This window comes from Nycticebus coucang, chromosome 2 (genome assembly GCF_027406575.1).
Source record: "Nycticebus coucang isolate mNycCou1 chromosome 2, mNycCou1.pri, whole genome shotgun sequence".
NCBI classification, from domain to species: Eukaryota; Metazoa; Chordata; class Mammalia; order Primates; family Lorisidae; genus Nycticebus; species Nycticebus coucang.
In genome coordinates, this window is record NC_069781.1 from 16,618,597 (window position 1) to 16,637,127 (window position 18,531).

General features: G+C 38.1%; 1 protein-coding gene and 1 pseudogene across 3 annotated transcripts in view; both read left to right on the top strand.

Annotated features, from left to right (window-relative positions):
- Positions 1–7,221: 7,221 nt before the first annotated feature.
- Positions 7,222–18,531, top strand: part of LOC128566920 (complement C5-like) — a 47,952-nt gene continuing 36,642 nt past the window's right edge. For all 3 annotated transcript variants that reach the window (XM_053564042.1, XM_053564052.1, XM_053564049.1), the window contains exons 1-2: positions 7,222–7,329; positions 16,638–16,830. In XM_053564042.1, the coding sequence (XP_053420017.1) occupies positions 7,265–7,329; positions 16,638–16,830 (258 nt within the window). In that variant the 5' untranslated portion in view covers positions 7,222–7,264. The remainder of the gene's footprint in view (positions 7,330–16,637; positions 16,831–18,531) is intronic.
- LOC128566950 (transmembrane protein 126A-like) lies at positions 8,940–10,224 on the top strand (annotated as a pseudogene).

Here is an 18,531-nt window from a genome sequence, read left to right on the forward strand (position 1 = left end):
TCAACTACATCTTCACCTTGGAAATGCAAACAATGTAACCTAATCATTTGTACCCTCACATTAACCTGACATTTTTTGAAAATGGTGTGAAAATGAAAAAAAGAAAAGAATATAGGATGACATACCTGCCACTGTCTACAGAATGACAAATTTCTTGGGCTGGTTTGCAAAGTTCTTTACGATTTTTCCTCATCATACTATGTTTAGTTTTTGGTTTTGGTTTTGTTGTTATTAATTTCTTTCTGATTTTCTCTTTATTCATTTTATCAATATATGTATTAAAGTCCTACTAATTGCCAGCTCTGTGGGAATGCAATGATGAATGACATGGATAGTTCTGTTCTCAAACAGATTGTAGACTACTGGGAAATACAGAAAAGTAAAAAACACTATGAAAATGGAGTAGTTGGTATTGTTCTGTGTGAATCCATGTATGGATTTAAGTTCAGAATGGGAAGGACCTACAATGTCCAGTGTTTCATAAAAATTCTACCAGATTGTTTCTAATACCAAGGTTGATGGAGACACTGTACTTAAAGAATCTGTGGCCTGCCTTTATGAGTTTGAGTCTGCTCTACAGAGGGCCTGCACAGGTTCTACATGCTCAGGTCCAAACAAGATCCAGTCAGGCAAACCCAGGACTCCTCTATCTCTGAGCTCTACCACCTGAAGCCAAACTGTTATTAATATTTGCCATTCACTTCCCCGAGGCCAGAGTGTCTATCCCATGTCACTGAGAGGGCATACCCAGAAAGTATTTAAGACCAAAACAGTCTCCAAATACTATTTGCTTGTGTCCAGCTGTGAAATATTTTCAGATCTAAATCCCTATAACTTTCTAACTAATTTTAAAGCTTTTATATATTAATGTTTTTTTGTTTGTCGGTTTGTTTGTTTTTAAGACAGAGTCTCACTTTGTTGCCCTTGGTAGAGTGCCGTGGCGTCACAGCTCACAGAGACCTCAAACTCTTGGGCTTAAGCAATTCTCTTGCCTCAGCCTCCCAAGTAGCTGGGACTACAGGTGTCCGCCACAACGCCTGGCTGTTTTTTTGGTTTTTTTTTTTTTTTTTTGTAGAGACACAGTCTCACTGTACCGCCCTTGGTAGAGTGCCGTGGCGTCACATGGCTCACAGCAACCTCTAACTCTTGGGCTTACGCGATTCTCTTGCCTCAGCCTCCCGAGCACCTGGGACTACAGGCGCCTGCCACAACGCCCAGCTATTTTTTTGTTGCAGTTTGGCCAGGGCTGGGTTTGAACCCACCTCCGGCATATGGGACCGGCGCCCTACTCCTTGAGTCACAGGCGCCGCCCTACATTAACATTTTTAATTTATACAAAAGGGAAGCCCCTTCGTGTCAGAAGAATGTCAGCTAATAAATATAGATGAAAGGACTAAATTAGGAAAATGGTATTTTATAGCCTTCTATATAATAGTTTTAATTCAGAGATGGTAAGCCATTGAGTGAAGTCTTGCTGGAAGAATAAGATATTCCCTTGGTCTTAAAATATGACCTGACAAATTACTTATTAATTACAAAGGGGGAAATACCTTTACAATGGGAACTGAGGGAAAGAGAACTAAATTACTCTTTTATTTCATTTTTAATTTGGGGGGCACCATATCCTTCCCTAATCTCATTGTAATGACAGTAAAGGTGTCATCAAGTGGGAAAATTCAGGATAGTGTGAGAAAGGATGTAAACTAGAGACAAATTTCTAGAAGAGGGAAATAGATAAATCAGAGATAAGGAAGGTGCTATCCACAAAGGGGCAGAGCTATATGGAAAGTGAGAGACATAGAAGAACTTCCTATCCATCTGCCTACTAGATATCATCAAATGGGAATCTAAAAGCAGCTCACATTCAACATGTCCAAACCAGACTTATCATCTCTGTCTCTCTCCTTTTATATGTTCATTTCAGCAAAAATTATCTTAAGCCAGGAATGGCTTAAGATATGTGGCTGGTATGTGGCTATCATCCCAGTTACTCAGGATGCTGAGGTGGGAAGATTGCTTGAGTCCAGGAGCTGAAACCAGCCTGGGGAATATAGCAAGACTCCCATCTCAAAAAAAATTATACCAGTAATTGCTCAAGCCAATGACTTGGGGAAGTCATCCTTGACTCTTTCTTCTCCTTTACTATTCACAACCAATGAAATCTTGCTCCCCATATAGGACCAATACTATCAACTCCCACTTCCCCATTATACCATGATATCTAGATATACTGTCTCCACTTTGTTTTTCTTTTCTTTCTTTCTTTTCTTTTTTTTTTTTGAGACAGAGCCTCAAGCTATGGCCCTGGGTAGAGTGCCGCAGTGTCACAGCTCACAGCAACCTCCAACTCCCGGGCTCCAGTGATTCTCTTGCCTCAGCCTCCCAGGAACCTGGGACTATAGGCACCCACCACCTGGCTATGTTTTGGTTGTAGTTGTCATTGTTTGGCAGGCCCGGCTATTTTTTGGTTGTAGTTGTCATTGTTTGGCAGGCCCCGGGCCGGATTTGACCAGCAAGCTCTGGTGTATGTGGCTGGCACCTTAGCCGCTTGACCTACAGGTGCCACCTGTCTCCACTTTCTTACATCTCAACTCTCTCCACTCTATCTTATTTCCACTTTTTCACTAAAACTCTTATCAAGATCATCAATGAATTTCATGGTACCAAAACAAATGAGTAGTTTTCTGGTCTTACAAATTAAGGGTCTGGCGGGAAACAATATACTTTGTAAACAAATTCCTTATATATTTGAAAGACTCAATTCCACAGAAAAGTAAAAATCTTATTTAATCTATGAGTTATAACCCTCCTCCACCAATCTCTTTTCTAGAGTTGGAACAAACTGTAGAACTGATGGATCTGACTATCCTGTTCTTACCAGGAAAGTGCTCACAAGAATGAAACTGAAAAGGCAGAAGGAAGAACACGAGTGTGTTGTATTTAGTCAACTACCACTGAATGTCTCCTAGGCATGATAAATACATTTGTGCCACTTAAAAATACATTTATTAAGGTCTAATTTATGTACCATAAAATTTACCTGTCTTAGGTATATAGTAATTCAACAATTTAAAAAAAAATTTACAGGTTATAAGTAGGTATTTAATAGTATTTGGCTGACAGTTCATCTTCTCTATTGAACCCCAGTCCTGATTCCTCCCAGATAGTTCTGATCACAAAACTTGTGTTTGGAAATCTGTTCCTCTGGAGACATTTTGACAGCCAAAATTTTCTTCCTTTCTTATTCTGGTTTTCTGTTACAGATCCCATATATGTGTACATATGCTTTTTTCTTACTACAACCAATGTCAAAAATGACAACATTGGCACCTGTGATTGCTGAAGATATGACTCCTGCCATTAACATTGAATTTTGAGGCAACTAATGTTGCATGGATGTTACTATCCTTCGTTAGCTATGGGAGCAGTCTCCTGACAGTACCAAAGGTGGTATTACCACCTGCAGGTGCCAAAGCCTCCAATACCCTCCCAATCCACATCCTGGAGGAAGTCCTGAAGTCCGTCTTTCTGAGTTTCATTTGGCCTTTTATTGGAGCCCTTCCCCAAAGGATTAAAATGTGAGTCTGGGCTTGAGCCAAAAAGCAGCTGGAGAGACAGATGTTTTCTTACACTCAGAATCACCCACCTGCCTAACACCAACCTACCACTTCTGAACAAAATTCACATGATCCTCATGCCTCAATTTAGAATAATTTAATTCTGAGGAGACACCTGTCTCCAAACTTGAGACAGGCACATAGAAATTACATGGGGGCAGTTATGGGCCACACCACCTCTCATACACTAGCTAGCCAATAGGCACCTAAAGTTAGCAATCTGGTGGGCTGAATTTCTTTTTCTTTTTTTTTTTTTTAGAGGAATAAAGCTATTTAATTCAGTATAGATAAAAAAAATTAAATATAAATATCCAGTTTTAAATAATGAAATTACAATACATAGCTTAGGCCTGATTAGCTTCTGCAGTCTTTCAGTCTCTCTTTTTTATTTTATTTTATTTTATTTTATTTTATTTTATTTTATTTATTTATTTTTATTGTTGGGGATTCATTGAGGGTACAATAAGCCAGGTTACACTGATTGCAATTGTTAGGTAAAGTCCCTCTTGCAATCATGTCTTGCCCCCATAAAGTGTAACACACACCAAGGCCCTACCCCCTCCCTCCTTCCCTCTTTCTGTTCCCCCCCCCATAACCATAATTGTCATTAATTGTCCTCATATCAAAATTGAGTACATAGGATTCATGCTTCTCCATTCTTGTGATGCTTTACTAAGAATAATGTCTTCCACTTCCATCCAGGTTAATACGAAGGATGTAAAGTCTCCATTTTTTTAATGGCTGAATAGTATTCCATGGTATACACATACCACAGCTTGTTAATCCATTCCTGGGTTGGTGGGCATTTAGGCTGTTTCCACATTTTGGCGATTGTAAATTCAGCTGCAATAAACAGTCTAGTACAAGTGTCCTTATGATAAAAGGATTTCTTTCCTTCTGGGTAGATGCCCAGTAATGGGATTGCAGGATCAAATGGGAGGTCTAGCTTGAGTGCTTTGAGGTTTCTCCATACTTCCTTCCAGAAAGGTTGTACTAGTTTGCAGTCGGTGGGCTGAATTTCTGAAAACAATTAGCAAACAAAATATTGCTGATTTTTTAATTCTTTAACCACCCATTAATATGCCTCTTTATAAGTTATCTGGTTTCCAAAAATCATATACAATAAAATTTTTTATCATAGACCAAAAAAAAAGGTCTGTAGTTTATATCAACAGAAAATGATTGGTGTCTAGACGTATTTTACTAAATAAGTGAAATTAAAGAATATTTATTTGAAAGAGACAAAATTCTTACCCTGATAGGATTACCTTTGTGTCATGGTGATTTCATAGAATAATTTCAGCTACTTGGATGGAGTGAGGAATGGGAGGGACCATTGAGTTTTAAGAAAAAAGCAGGGCTGAGATCAAGAGGCCTTATGAACTATGTTAGGTTACTTGGGCTCCATCTAGAGGGTAGAGTTGGGGTAGCAGGAAGGTCAGGTGGCCACCAAACTTTTCTGCCAGGTCTGATTCTCCTCTTTTAGAAACACAGAATTTGATACAAACTAAAGATTCTACCAAAGGCCACATTTTAAAATGAAAAGAAAAATCCATCTTTGAGCCACATTTAGAATGCAGATAAAGAGTTTATTTAAACATATTGGAGAATCTATAAATTGTTGAACTGTAGTTCTATTAAGAACCTTTGAGATTCATCATTTCTTAAACTTTTCTACCAGAGAAACAGCCCAATGGGTTGCAAATATTAGTTATCAGTAATTTTTTTTTTTAAGACAAAGTCTCATTTTGTCACCCTTGGTAGAGTCCCATGGCATCATAGCTCACAGCAACCTCAAACTCTTTTTTTTTTTTTTTTTTTTTGGTTTTTGGCCGGGGCTGGGTTTGAACCCGCCACCTCTGGCATATGGGACCGGCACCCTACTCCTTGAGCCACAGGCACCGCCAACAACCTCAAACTCTTGGTCTCAAGCAATCCTCTTGCCTCAGCCTCCTGAGTAGCTGAGACTACAGGAGCCCACCACAACACCCGACTATTTTTAGAGATGGAGTCTCAGTCTAGCTCAGGCTGGTCTCAAACTCCTGAACTCGGGCAATCCACCCACCTTAGCCCCGCAGAGTTCAAGGATTATAGGCGTGAGTTACTACACCTGGCCTTAGTTATCAGTATTTATTGTATGAGCAAACAAATTTTATTGCACTAAGAATACAAATATTACCTAGATTGATTTGAGTGTTATTACTCTCTGTTAAATTCTGTTTCCTGAAAATGATGGCAAAAGGTCTTTGTTTTAACCTGACCTATCTTTTGCAACCTAGTTTAATCATTAATTTCATAGATTCCATTTTAAAATAAATGGGCTAGATGGTCAGATGATAGTGATAAATTTTTGTCATTTCAATAACATATGCAAGAGATACCTCTAGTGAAATTTGTATATCAATTTTTCCTTTGCACCTCTTTTTTCCCTAGTGAATTCAATATTAAAGTATTAGTAAATCAAATTAATGAATAACCAATAATGAACAAAAAAACATGTTGGTTTGTTATTTATTGATATAAAGAATAACATTGGAACCATAAATATCTGCTTTATAGAACTGTGTTCTTAGATATCTTTCATTATTTTAAATTTGAGTATATATTATATACTAAGGTAGAAATGAATACTAGTAAGAGGAATGTAGCTAATTGAAAATGTTTTAGTGAACATAAGACATGAAAAAATTAAAATTTTTGAAGGTAAAATTTTATTTCATTGTAACTTAATTACTAGACTCAGTTGTTATAGGAAACTTTGTTTTCCTTGTGGTCATATATTAAAATTATTTAAATCCTCACTGAAAGATATAACATGAAGTTTTTTTTAAAGAGAGATATTCTATATCTAAATAAAGGCAAATTTTGAATGCGCGATAATGAATTAAGAAATATTGGAGGATAGGACGGTGCCTGTGGCTCAGCGGGTAGGGCACCGGTCCCATATGCCGGAGGTGGTGGGTTCAAACCCAGCCCCGGCCAAATTAAAAAAAAAAAAAGAAATATTGGAGGATATCCATTCCCTACTAAATAAGTAAAGAATTTGTATAGTTACTTAGAGAATGATGCCAGCAAGCTCAGCATGGCATTTCCATTCCCAATCATAGTCATTCTTTCACCTAATATTCAACAGCACCTTTAGTCTGGGACAAACCATTCCTTGGACTCCCTTTGCAGATGTATGTTATCTTTAGACCATGTACAGCACCAAGGACACTACCGCTCAGGTCTTCTCTTAAAAAGACCATTCTGTGAGCACTGTCTAAACCAAAGCCGTTCTAAAATCATTTCACTTTGAAACTGAATCCACTTGGGTCTCCATCTAATATCAGATTGAACATACTACAGGTTTGTGACTTCCTGGTTTCTGGCTTTGAGCTATTCCTCATAGTGCCAAAACACCATTTTAGAGTCCCTTTATTTGTATTAATAAAAATAAATGCCCTGCGTGTAAATTTCTATAAAATACTCCCATCTTTATTTCTGGGTATGAAAGGGTGTTTTGGTTTTAATTTTAGTTTCCCTACTTAGAGGTTTCTTTTTCTGATATTAATAATTAACCAGATTATCCAAATTCTTCAAGCTCAGTTTACTTAATGAAGTAAATTTTTGAAGACTGTATTCATGGTTTACTGCTACCTCCAGCCATGGGCCTTTTGAGAATATTTTGTTTTTTAATCTTCCTATGGAAAATTTGGGGACAGGAACAAATGTAAGTAAAACAAGCCATCTTCATTTATCACTGTGTCTTAGTTGTGATGAGAGAAAAGTAAATTCAACAGTTTATGTTAGTTTGAAAGTAACTTTCTGCTTCTGAGAACACCAAGTGAATAGTCTCATTTCTGAATGAGAAAGTCATGGAAGCACCTTGATTTGTTGAGTGGCTAACAATATGGCAGCTTTTCTGCGATTGTTATTTATAGAGAATTACATAAGGGATTATTGAAATTCCTCTTCTAAAAGAGTACAAAATAAACTCAAGATAATAAACTTTCTTGGCATTTTTTGCTTATTTTTACAGATAGTCTCATTTTGTCACTCTCGGTAGAGTGCTGTGGCATCATCACTCACAGCAACTCAAACTCTTGGGCTCAAGCGATTATTTTGCTTCAACCTCCCAAGTAGCTGGGAGTACAGGTGCCTGCTACAATGCCTGGCTATTTTTAGAGATGAGGTCTTGCTCTGGCTCAGGCTTGAGCTGAGGCAAGCCACCCGCCTCGACCTCCCAGAGTGTGCTTATTTTTATTTGATGGTTAGTTTTTTTTGTGTGTTTTTCATATATTTGGCAAAATTAAGCCAGGGTCAAATCTAATACTGTAATTTGAAAATCTATTGTTGTAATTAATTCTACATTTATGAGTTGATTCCTCACATTTTTTAGTGTTCTTTCTTTCTTTTTCTTTTTTTTTTTTTTTTTTAGTTAGTGGTTAGTTTGTTTGTTTTGAGGCAGGGTCTTGCTCTGTTACCCAGGCTAGAGTGTAGTGGTGTGATCATACCTCACTGCAGCCTCTTAATCTTGGACTCAAGCAATCCTCCTGCCTCTGTCTCCAGAGTAGCTGGGTCTGTGGTATGTACCACCGCACCTGGCTTCTTTTTCTTTTCTTTGAAAAGACAGGGTCTGGCTTTTTCTTAGGCTGATCTTGTATTCCTGGTCTCATGCGATTCTTTCACTTTGGCCTCCCAAAGTGGTAGGATAACAGGCATGAGCCACCTCACCTAGCCAATATATGTATTCTTGTTTAATCCTTACCACAAAAGAAGATGATATTTTCACAAGTAAGCTATTATAGCCTCAGGGAGTGTTAATGACTTTACCATAGTCACTCAGCCAGCAGATGGCAGACTTGGAATTCATTTACTGGTGCCTATGTTGCTTCATTGACCAAAAAATATTGACCCCACTTGCATGTTCTGGTCAACGTCATTAGTCTTCCTTTGCTGCACTGTCTGAGGGAAGGTGCTGTTATTACCTTTCAAAATATAAATTAAGCCAGGTGCAATGGTCTGTAATCCCAAAACTCTGGGAGGCTAAGGCAGTTGGATTGCCTGAGCTTAGGGGTTTGAGACCAGCCTGAGCTAGAGCAAGACTGAGCTAGAGTAGGATCCATCTCTGAAAATAGCCAGGCATTGCAGCGGGCACCTGTAGTTCCAGCTACTTGGGAGGCAAGAGGATCACTTTAGCTCAAGAGTTTGAGGTTGCTGTGAGCTATGACATCATAGCACTCTACTGAGAGTGACATGGTACTCTACAGAGGGCAACAAACTGAGACTCTGTCTCAAAAAAAAAAAGAGAGAGAGATGGAGTCATGTGTTGGCCAAAGATGGCTGCGCCCAGGAGAGTTGAACAAAGGTTGCTGTGTGCCCTGGGTGTAGCTGAGGAAAATGACAGCGGCTCCTGAAAGGAGCGTTATAAGGTTCACAATGGAAAATCATAAACCAGATGATACTATCAAGGAAAACCAAACACTTTTGATTATTGTAACCAGAAAAGTTCACCAGCTTCCAGAATGAGAAAAGAATTTACTTGATCATGGATCAGTATATATTAGACTTAATGCTGCTCTCTGTGGCCTAATAGCAAACAATCTTTTTCGATGCATGTTGTATATGACACAAGCTTGTATTGCTGCTGGCTTACCAATGGCAGTGCTTCCATTTCTGACAACAGATACAGCATACAGAAGTTTTGTAACTTTACCTTTGACTACAGGTGAACTGAATTGTGAAACTTGTACTGTAACACAGAGTGGACCGGTTGGTCTTGTTTTTGTTGGTCTGTATCCTGTTATCTTGGTTATACCAGTGAATGCTGGCCTAGCAGCCAGGTATCAATCAGCTCTGCTGCCAGAGAAAGGAAACATCGTAACTTACTGGATTAGAATTTCTAAGCCTGTCTTTATAAAGATGTTATTTCCCATTTTGTTCCAGACTGTGTTTACAGCATATATTGGGTCTACACAATATAGACTAATTCTAAAGGCCCTTCAGTTACCTGAACCTGGCCTAGAAATTCACTGTTAAAAAAAATAAATTAGTAGTTGGAGGAGAGCAAGATGGCAGCTGAGTAACAGCTTCCTTGCATCTGGGCACCGTGAGTCCGGGGAGATAGGACTTCAGGCATCTCTGGCTGGTGGGATCTGCCTATCATCACCCCTGTGAGGATACAAAGAGTCAGTGAGAGACTTCTGGACCCCAAGAGGAGGACTAAAACAGTGGAAAATCAGCAAGTGGTCGCGTGTGTTCAATAGGTCTAAACCCACCTGCAACTGTAAGTTCAGTAGCAGCGAGACTGCAAACTGGAAAGGCCTTACCTGTGAACTGTTTTGGTGTCTTTGGAAATGGCACTCAGTTGAACTGCCTTGGGGAGAGCCTGAGCGGGAATGCGGAGAACTTTGGCCGTTGTCTAGGGCCCCAGTCTGAGCCGCTGAGCCAGATGGAGCTAATAGTGTTTGGCTATGGGCCACAGGGAGCCATTGTGAGCGATCTGCCCCGGCAAGCTCCGGCCTCAGGGTCGCAGAGCTAGAACCGGGTGGGAGCTGGTAACCCAGCGACCGAGTAGCCTAAGGGTGGGGCTGAGCCGCCTTGCAGGCCTAACCCTCAGGGGCAGAGTGAGACCAGTTTTGGCACACTGGGTAAGTGGATAGCCACTTCAGCAGTGATTCCAGTGACAAGCACTTTCCTGGGAAAGCTTCTGCTCAGCAAGTTTACAAGTTCAAAGTGCCTTTTAAGTGGGCTGAAGAGAGATTTAGGGTGTCTACCTGCTGAGGTTTGAGAAATCAGCAGCCTCCAGTCGTATCAGAACTGTGATTAACATCTCATACCCCAGAAGACCACGTGTTGCCCAGACAATATTCAACAACACATACATACTGCTTTGTTTTTGGTTGTGTTTTGTTTTTTCTGTTTTTTTTTTTTTTTTTTTTTTTTGGTTTGGTTGTTTTTTTGTTTATTTTGATGTTGTTGATGTTGTTTTGTTATTTAATTTCAACCTTTTCCATACAGATCTTTTTTCTTTCTCAATTTTTCTAGTTTAATTATAATTTCCCATTGCTGCCTTTTATAATAACTAGAACTTCATTTTTGCTAGTGTTTCTACCACTATTATTTGTTTTTTCACCCAATTTTATCCCGTAAAGTTTTCTGTTTGCTTGTTTTGGTTTGATTTATAGCATTTTTGTCTTTCCTCTCTACTTGGTGGAGGTGGGGTACTGTGTCTGATCAGGTTAGCAAAGAGCTGCTGACCTCAGGGAACCACCCAACTGGGCACCCCCAGAAGGTGGGTTTTTTTTTTTAAGGTTGTGTACCTTAAAGTACCCTACTGTACACCTATATTGCTCTGTCTCCCTCTTTCTGTGCCTCTCTTCTTTTTGTCAATATTCCTTTTACCCACCCCCTCTCCTTTGTCTATTTTTTTTTTTCTTTTCACTCGGTCCCCCTTTCTTTCATCACTTTCTTGCTCATCAACCTTCTCACCCTTCTGGTCCTGTACCAAAAGGACTCATCTAACCCTTAGTCCACAGGCACGAGAACTTAAAGAGCAAGCAGAAGTGAAAGGAAAATTAGGGGAAGGAAACAGATAAAAGAAATCACTCATGAGGAAGAATCAGCAGAAAACTCCAGGCAACATGAAGAACCAGTTCAGAACAACCCTGCCAAGGGACCATGAGGTAGCTACTGCAGAGGATTCCACCTATACAGAAATGTTAGGAATGACAGAAAGGGAACTTAGAATATACATGATGAAAACAATGAAAGAAATGATGGAAACAATGAAGGAAACTGCTAATAAAGTGGAAAATAACCAAAAGGAAATCCAAAAACAGAATCAAATAAGAGATGAACGATATGAAGAATATAAAAAGGATATAGCAGAGCTGAAGGAACTGAAACAGTCAATTAGGGAACTTAAAGATGCAATGGAAAGTATCAGCAACAGGTTAGACCATGCAGAAGAAAGAATTTCAGAGGTAGAAGACAAAGTTCTTGAGATAACTCAGATAGTAAAAGAGGCAGAAAAGAAGAGAGAGAAAGCAGAACGTTCACTGTCAGAATTATGGGACTTTATGAAGCGTTCCAACATACAAGTTATAGGAATTCCAGAAGGGGAAGAAGAATGCCCCAGAGGAATGGAAGCCATACTACAGAATATTATAAAAGAAAATTTCCCAAATATCACCAAAGATTCTGACACACTGCTTTCAGAGGGATATCGGACCCCAGGTCACCTCAACTCTAACTGAGCTTCTCCAAGACACATTGTGATGAACCTGTCCAAAGTCAAGACAAAAGAAAAGATTCTGCAAGCTGCCAGGAGTAAGCGCCAGTTGACCTACAGGGGCAAATCCATCAGAGTGACCGCAGACTTCTCTAATGAAACTTTCCAAGCAAGAAGACAATGGTCATCTACCTTTAATCTACTTAAACAGAACAATTTCCAGCCCAGAATTCTGTACCCTGCTAAGCTAAGCTTAAAAATTGACGGAGAAATCAAATCATTTACGGATATACAAACATTGAGGAAATTCGCCACAACAAGACCAGCTCTACAAGAAATACTTCAACCTGTTCTGCACACTGACCACCACAATGGATCAGCAGCAAAGTAAGAACTCAGAAATTAAAGGACAGAACCAAACCTTCACACTGATGCAAAAGATAAAACTAAGCAATGGACTCTCACAAAGTAAGATGAATAGAATACTACCACACTTATCAATTATCTCAATAAATGTTAATGGCTTCAATTCCCCACTGAAGAGACATAGATTGGCTCACTGGATTAAAAAACACAAGCCATCCATTTGCTGTCTGCAAGAAACACACCTGGCTTCAAAAGACAAATTGAAGCTCCAAGTCAAGGATCGGAAGACAATTTTTCATGCAAATGGCGTTTAGAAGAAAAGAGGAGTTGCAATCTTATTTTCAGATTTATGTGGATTTAAAGCAACTAAAGTCAAAAAAGACAAAGATGGTCACTTTATATTGGTCAAGGGAAAAATACAACAAGAAGATGTTTCAATTCTAAATATTTATGCACCCAATTTAAATGCTCCCAGATTCTTGAAACAGACCTTACGCAGTCTGAGCAATATGATATTACCATAATAACAGGGGACTTTACTGATAATACCATAATAACAGGGGACTTTAACAGTCCTCTTACAGAGCTGGACAGATCCTCTAAACAGAAATTAAACAAAGATATAAGAGATTTAAATGAGACCCTAGAACAACTGTGCTTGATAGACGCATATAGAACACTCCATCCCAAAGATAAAGAATATACATTCTTCTCATCTCCCCATGGAACATTCTCCAAAATTGATCATATCCTGGGACACAAAACAAATATCAAAAGAATTGAAATTTTACCTTGTATCTTCTCAGACCATAAGGCACTAAAGGTGGAACTCAACTCTAACAAAAACGCTCGACCCCACCCAAAGGCATGGAAATTAAACAATCTTCTGTTGAATAACAGATGGGTACAGAAAGAAATAAAACAGGAAATCATTAACTTCCTTGAGCATAACAACAATGAAGACACAAGCTATCAAAACCTGTGGGATACTGCAAAAGCAGTTTTGAGAGGTAAATTCATCGCTTTAGATGCCTACATTCAAAAAACAGAAAGAGAGTGCATCAACAATCTCACAAGCCATCTTATGGAATTGGAAAAAGAAGAACAATCTAAGCCTAAACGCAGTAGAAGAAAAGAAATATGCAAAATCAAATCAGAGATCAATGAAATTGAAAACAAAAGAATCATTCAGAAAATTAATGAAACAAGGAGTTGGTTTTTTGAAAAAATAAATAAAATAGATAAACCATTGGCCAGACTAACGAGAAATAGAAAAGTAAAATCTCTAGTAACCTCAATCAGAAATGATAAAAGGGAAATAACAACTGATCCCACAGAGATACAAGAGATCACCTCTGAATATTACCAGAAACTCTATGCCCAGAAATTTGACAATGTGAAGGAAATGGATCAATATTTGGAATCACACCCTCTCCCTAGACTTACCCAGGAAGAAATAGAGCTCCTGAACAGACCAATTTCAAGCACTGAGGTCAAAGAAACAATAAAAAAATCTTCCAACCAAAAAATGCCCTGGTCCAGATGGCTTCACACCAGAATTCTATCAAACCTTCAGTGAAGAGCTTATTACTGTACTGCAGAAATTATTCCAAAAAATTGAGGAAGAAGGAATCTTCCCCAACACATTCTATGAAGCAAACATTACCGTGATACCAAAACCAGGAAAAGACCCAAACAAAAAGGAGAATTTCAGACCAATCTCGCTAATGAATATAGATGCAAAAATTCTCAACAAAATCCTAGCCAATAGATTACAGCTTATCATAAAAAAAGTCATTCATCATGAACAAGTAGGCTTCATCCCAGGGATGCAAGGCTGGTTTAACATACGCAAGGCTGGTTTAACATACGCAAGTCTATAAACGTTATCCACCATATTAACAGAGGCAAAAATAAAGATCACATGATCCTCTCAATAGATGCAGAAAAAGCATTTGATAAAATCCAGCATCCTTTTCTAATTAGAACACTGAAGAGTATAGGCATAGGTGGCACATTTCTAAAACTGATTGAAGCTATCTATGACAAACCCACAGCTAATATTTTACTGAATGGAGTAAAACTGAAAGCTTTTCCTCTTAGAACTGAAACCAGACAAGGTTGTCCTCTGTCACCTTTACTATTCAATGTAGTGCTGGAAGTTCTAGCCAATACGATTAGGCAAGACAAGGAAATAAAGGGAATCCAAATGGGAGCAGAGGAGGTCAAACTCTCCCTCTTTGCTGATGACATGATCTTATACTTAGAGAACCCCAAAGACTCAACCACAAGACTCCTAGAAGTCATCAAAAAATACAGTAATGTTTCAGGATATAAAATCAATGTCCACAAGTCGGTAGCCTTTGTATACACCAATAACAGTCAAGATGAGAAGCTAATTAAGGACACAACTCCCTTCACCATAGTTTCAAAGAAAATGAAATACCTAGGAATATACCTAACGAAGGAGCTGAAGGACCTCTATAAAGAAAATTATGAAATCCTCAGAAAGGAAATAGCAGAGGATATTAACAAATGGAAGAACATACCATGGTCATGGATGGGAAGAATCAACATTGTTAAAATGTCTATACTTCCCAAAGCAATCTACTTATTCAATGCCATTCCTATCAAAATACCAACATCGTACTTTCAAGATTTGGAGAAAATGATTCTGCGTTTTGTATGGAACCGGAAAAAACCCCGTATAGCTAAGACAGTTCTTAGTAATAAAAATAAATCTGGGGGCATCAGCATACCAGATTTTAGTCTGTACTACAAAGCCATAGTGCTCAAGACAGCATGGTACTGGCACAAAAACAGAGACATAGACACTTGGAATCAAATTGAAAACCAAGAAATGAAACTAACATCTTACAACCACCATCTTACAACCATCTTACAACCATCTTAAACCAAACAAGAACATACCTTGGGGGAAAGACTCCCTATTCAATAAATGGTGTTGGGAGAACTGGATGTCTACATGTAAAAGACTGAAACTGGACCCACACCTTTCCCCACTCACAAAAATTGATTCAAAATGGATAAAGGACTTAAATTTAAGGCATGAAACAATAAAAATCCTCCAAGAAAGCATAGGAAAAACACTGGAAGATATTGGCCTGGGGAAAGACTTCATGAAGAAGACTGCCATGGCAATTGCAACAACAACAAAAATAAACAAATGGGACTTTGTTAAACTGAAAAGCTTCTGTACAGTTAAGGCGACAATAACCAAAGCAAAGAGACAACCTACACAATGGGAAAGGATATTTGCATATTTTCAATCAGACAAAAGCTTGATAACTAGGATCTATAGAGAACTCAAATTAATCCACATGAAAAAAGCCAACAATCCCGTATATAAATGGGCAAGAGACATGAATAGATCCCTCTCTAAAGATGACAGACGAATGGCTAACAAACACATGAAAAAATGTTCATCATCCCTATATATTAGAGAAATGCAAATCAAAACAACCCTGAGATGTCATTTAACCCCAGTGAGAATGGCCCACATCACAAAATCTCAAAACTGCAGATGCTGGTGTGGATGTGGAGAGAAGGGAACACTTTTACACTGCTGGTGGGACTGCAAACTAGTACAACCTTTCTGGAAGGAAGTATGGAGAAACCTCAAAGCACTCAAGCTAGACCTCCCATTTGATCCTGCAATCCCATTACTGGGCATCTACCCAGAAGGAAAGAAATCCTTTTATCATAAGGACACTTGTACTAGACTGTTTATTGCAGCTCAATTTACAATTGCCAAAATATGGAAACAGCCTAAATGCCCACCAACCCAGGAATGAATTAACAAGCTGTGGTATATGTATACCATGGAATACTATTTAGCTATTAAAAAAAATGGAGACTTTACATCCTTCGTATTAACCTGGATGGAAGTGGAAGACATTATTCTTAGTAAAGCATCACAAGAATGGAGAAGCATGAATCCTATGTACGCAATTTTGATATGAGGACAATTAATGACAATTAAGATTGGGAGGGGAGGAAAAGCAGAAAGAGGGACGGAGGGAGGGGGGTGGGGCCTTGGTGTGTGTCACACTTTATGGGGGCAAGACATGATTGCAAGAGGGACTTTACCTAACAATTGCAATCAGTGTAACCTGGCTTATTGTACCCTCAATGAATCCCCAACAATAAAAATAAAATAAAATAAAAAATAAATTAATTAAATCTCCTGGTCCGAATTCCAAAGTATTTCTTCTTGGGAATTATGCTGAAATTATCATAAATCACAAATTTTGACTATCATTTTTAAGTTCAGTAAATATTTCAGTAAATACTATCATTTTTAAGTTCAGTAAATATTTCAATTTCAAACTGACTCTCTCAAGTGAGAGAAAAAAGCAGAAGTATAAGAAAATGTGCCATATAAAGATACTGAACCTTCTCTTTTCCTCTTTCAACAGATACGTCATTTCAGCACCAAAAGTATTCCATGTTGGAGCATCTGAAAACATTGTAATTCAGGTTTATGGATACACAGAAGCATTTGATGCTGCCATCTCCATTAAAAGTTATCCTGATAAAAAATTTACTTATTCTTCAGGCTATGTTAGTTTATCCTCAGAAAATAAATTCCAAAATTCTGCAATCTTAATGGTATGTATTGATGATTTTTTTTTTTGTTTGTTTGAACCCACCACCTCTGGTATATGGGGCCAGCGCCTTACTCCTTTGAGCCACAGGCACCGCCCAAAATTCATCTCTCTCTTTTTCTTTTTTTTCTTTTTGCAGTTTTTGGACCCGCCACCTCCAGTATATGGGGCCTGCGCCCTACTCCTTTGAGCCACAGGTGCCGCCCTGTATTATCATTTTCTTATACTTTATTTTTTACATATAGGTTTATGTCAAATATTCTCAAAAAAAGTACAAATTTTGAATGCTGATGACATAGAGATTTGATCATTTATAACACTCTACTACTGTGTGATTATTAGGTTGCTGTTTAGAATGTGATGTAATATGTCTACTTTTTGAGCAATGCATATAAAATTTAACATTCTTGTTGGAAAATAAAATTGTACTAATGTGAAAAATATTTGGAGAGGAATTGAAAATGCTTGCTATGGAAATTATCATTATAAAGAAATAGAGAAATGTGAATATGCATGGTGGTCTGTAGTGTATTGATCATAAAAACCCCGTAGATGGCTCAGCACCTGTAGTTCAGTGGTTAGGGCACTGCCACATACACTGCGGCTGGTGGGTTCCAACCCAGCCGGGGACCTGCTAAACAACAATGACAACTACAACAATAACAAAATAGCTGGGTGTTGTGGCGGGCACCTATAGTCCCAGCTACTTGGGAGACTCGGGCAAGATAATCATGTAAGCCCAAGAGTTTGAGGGTACTGTGAGCTGTGACGCCACGTCACTCTACCAAGGGAACACAGTGAGACTGTCTCAAAAAAAAAAGCTCATAGATACTATTGAACATTTGTTTAAATTCCAATATTCAACAATTATAGCTTTCAAAATGAATAATATTATTGATTACTAAAGTGAATAGCTGTCATTGACAACTTGTATTTAATAGAAAGAACAATCTTAGTCAAATAACTTTTTCTCCTGTTAAGATATTGTTGTATAGATTGGTTAGAGACATGCTTGCAAATCATTTTCTAGTAAAAATTCTGATACTTAGGAAAGAACCAGAAAGTCAAAGAATATCGGACTTAAAAGGGGCACCTGTAGTCCCAGCTACTTGGGAGCCTGAGGCAAGAGAATCACTTAAGCCCAAGAGTTTGAGGTTACTGTGAGCTGTGATGCCACGTACTCTACCCAGGGCGACAGCTTGAGACGCTGTCTCAAAAAAAAAGAGGGGGGACCTGTGGTTCATTTACACCTAAGTTTTTCTCAAGTGAGTTCCTTATAAGGAACTTAAAAATTACAATTTCATAAAGAGTTAAAAATTAGAATTATACTGATTTTATATTATTCTGAATTTATTTTATAATTTCTTTTGATTTTTTAGTCATGTATAAGTCATAAGCGTAAGAAGATTATGCCTAGTTTTGTTTGTGCATATTGAAGTAACCTTGTAATAAAAATTATTTTTAGCTATATTATGAATAATAAAAAGTCAATGTTGAGAGTCCTCATCTTTTTATTCTTTTTTTTTTTTAAAGTCTCCATCTTTTTAATGGCTAAATAATATTCCATGGTATACATATATCACAGCATGTTAATCCATTTCTGCATTGGTGGGCATTCAGGTTGTTTCTATATTTGAATGACTGTAAATTGAGCTGTGATAAACAGTCTAGTGCAAATGTCCTTATGATAAAAGGATTTTTTTAT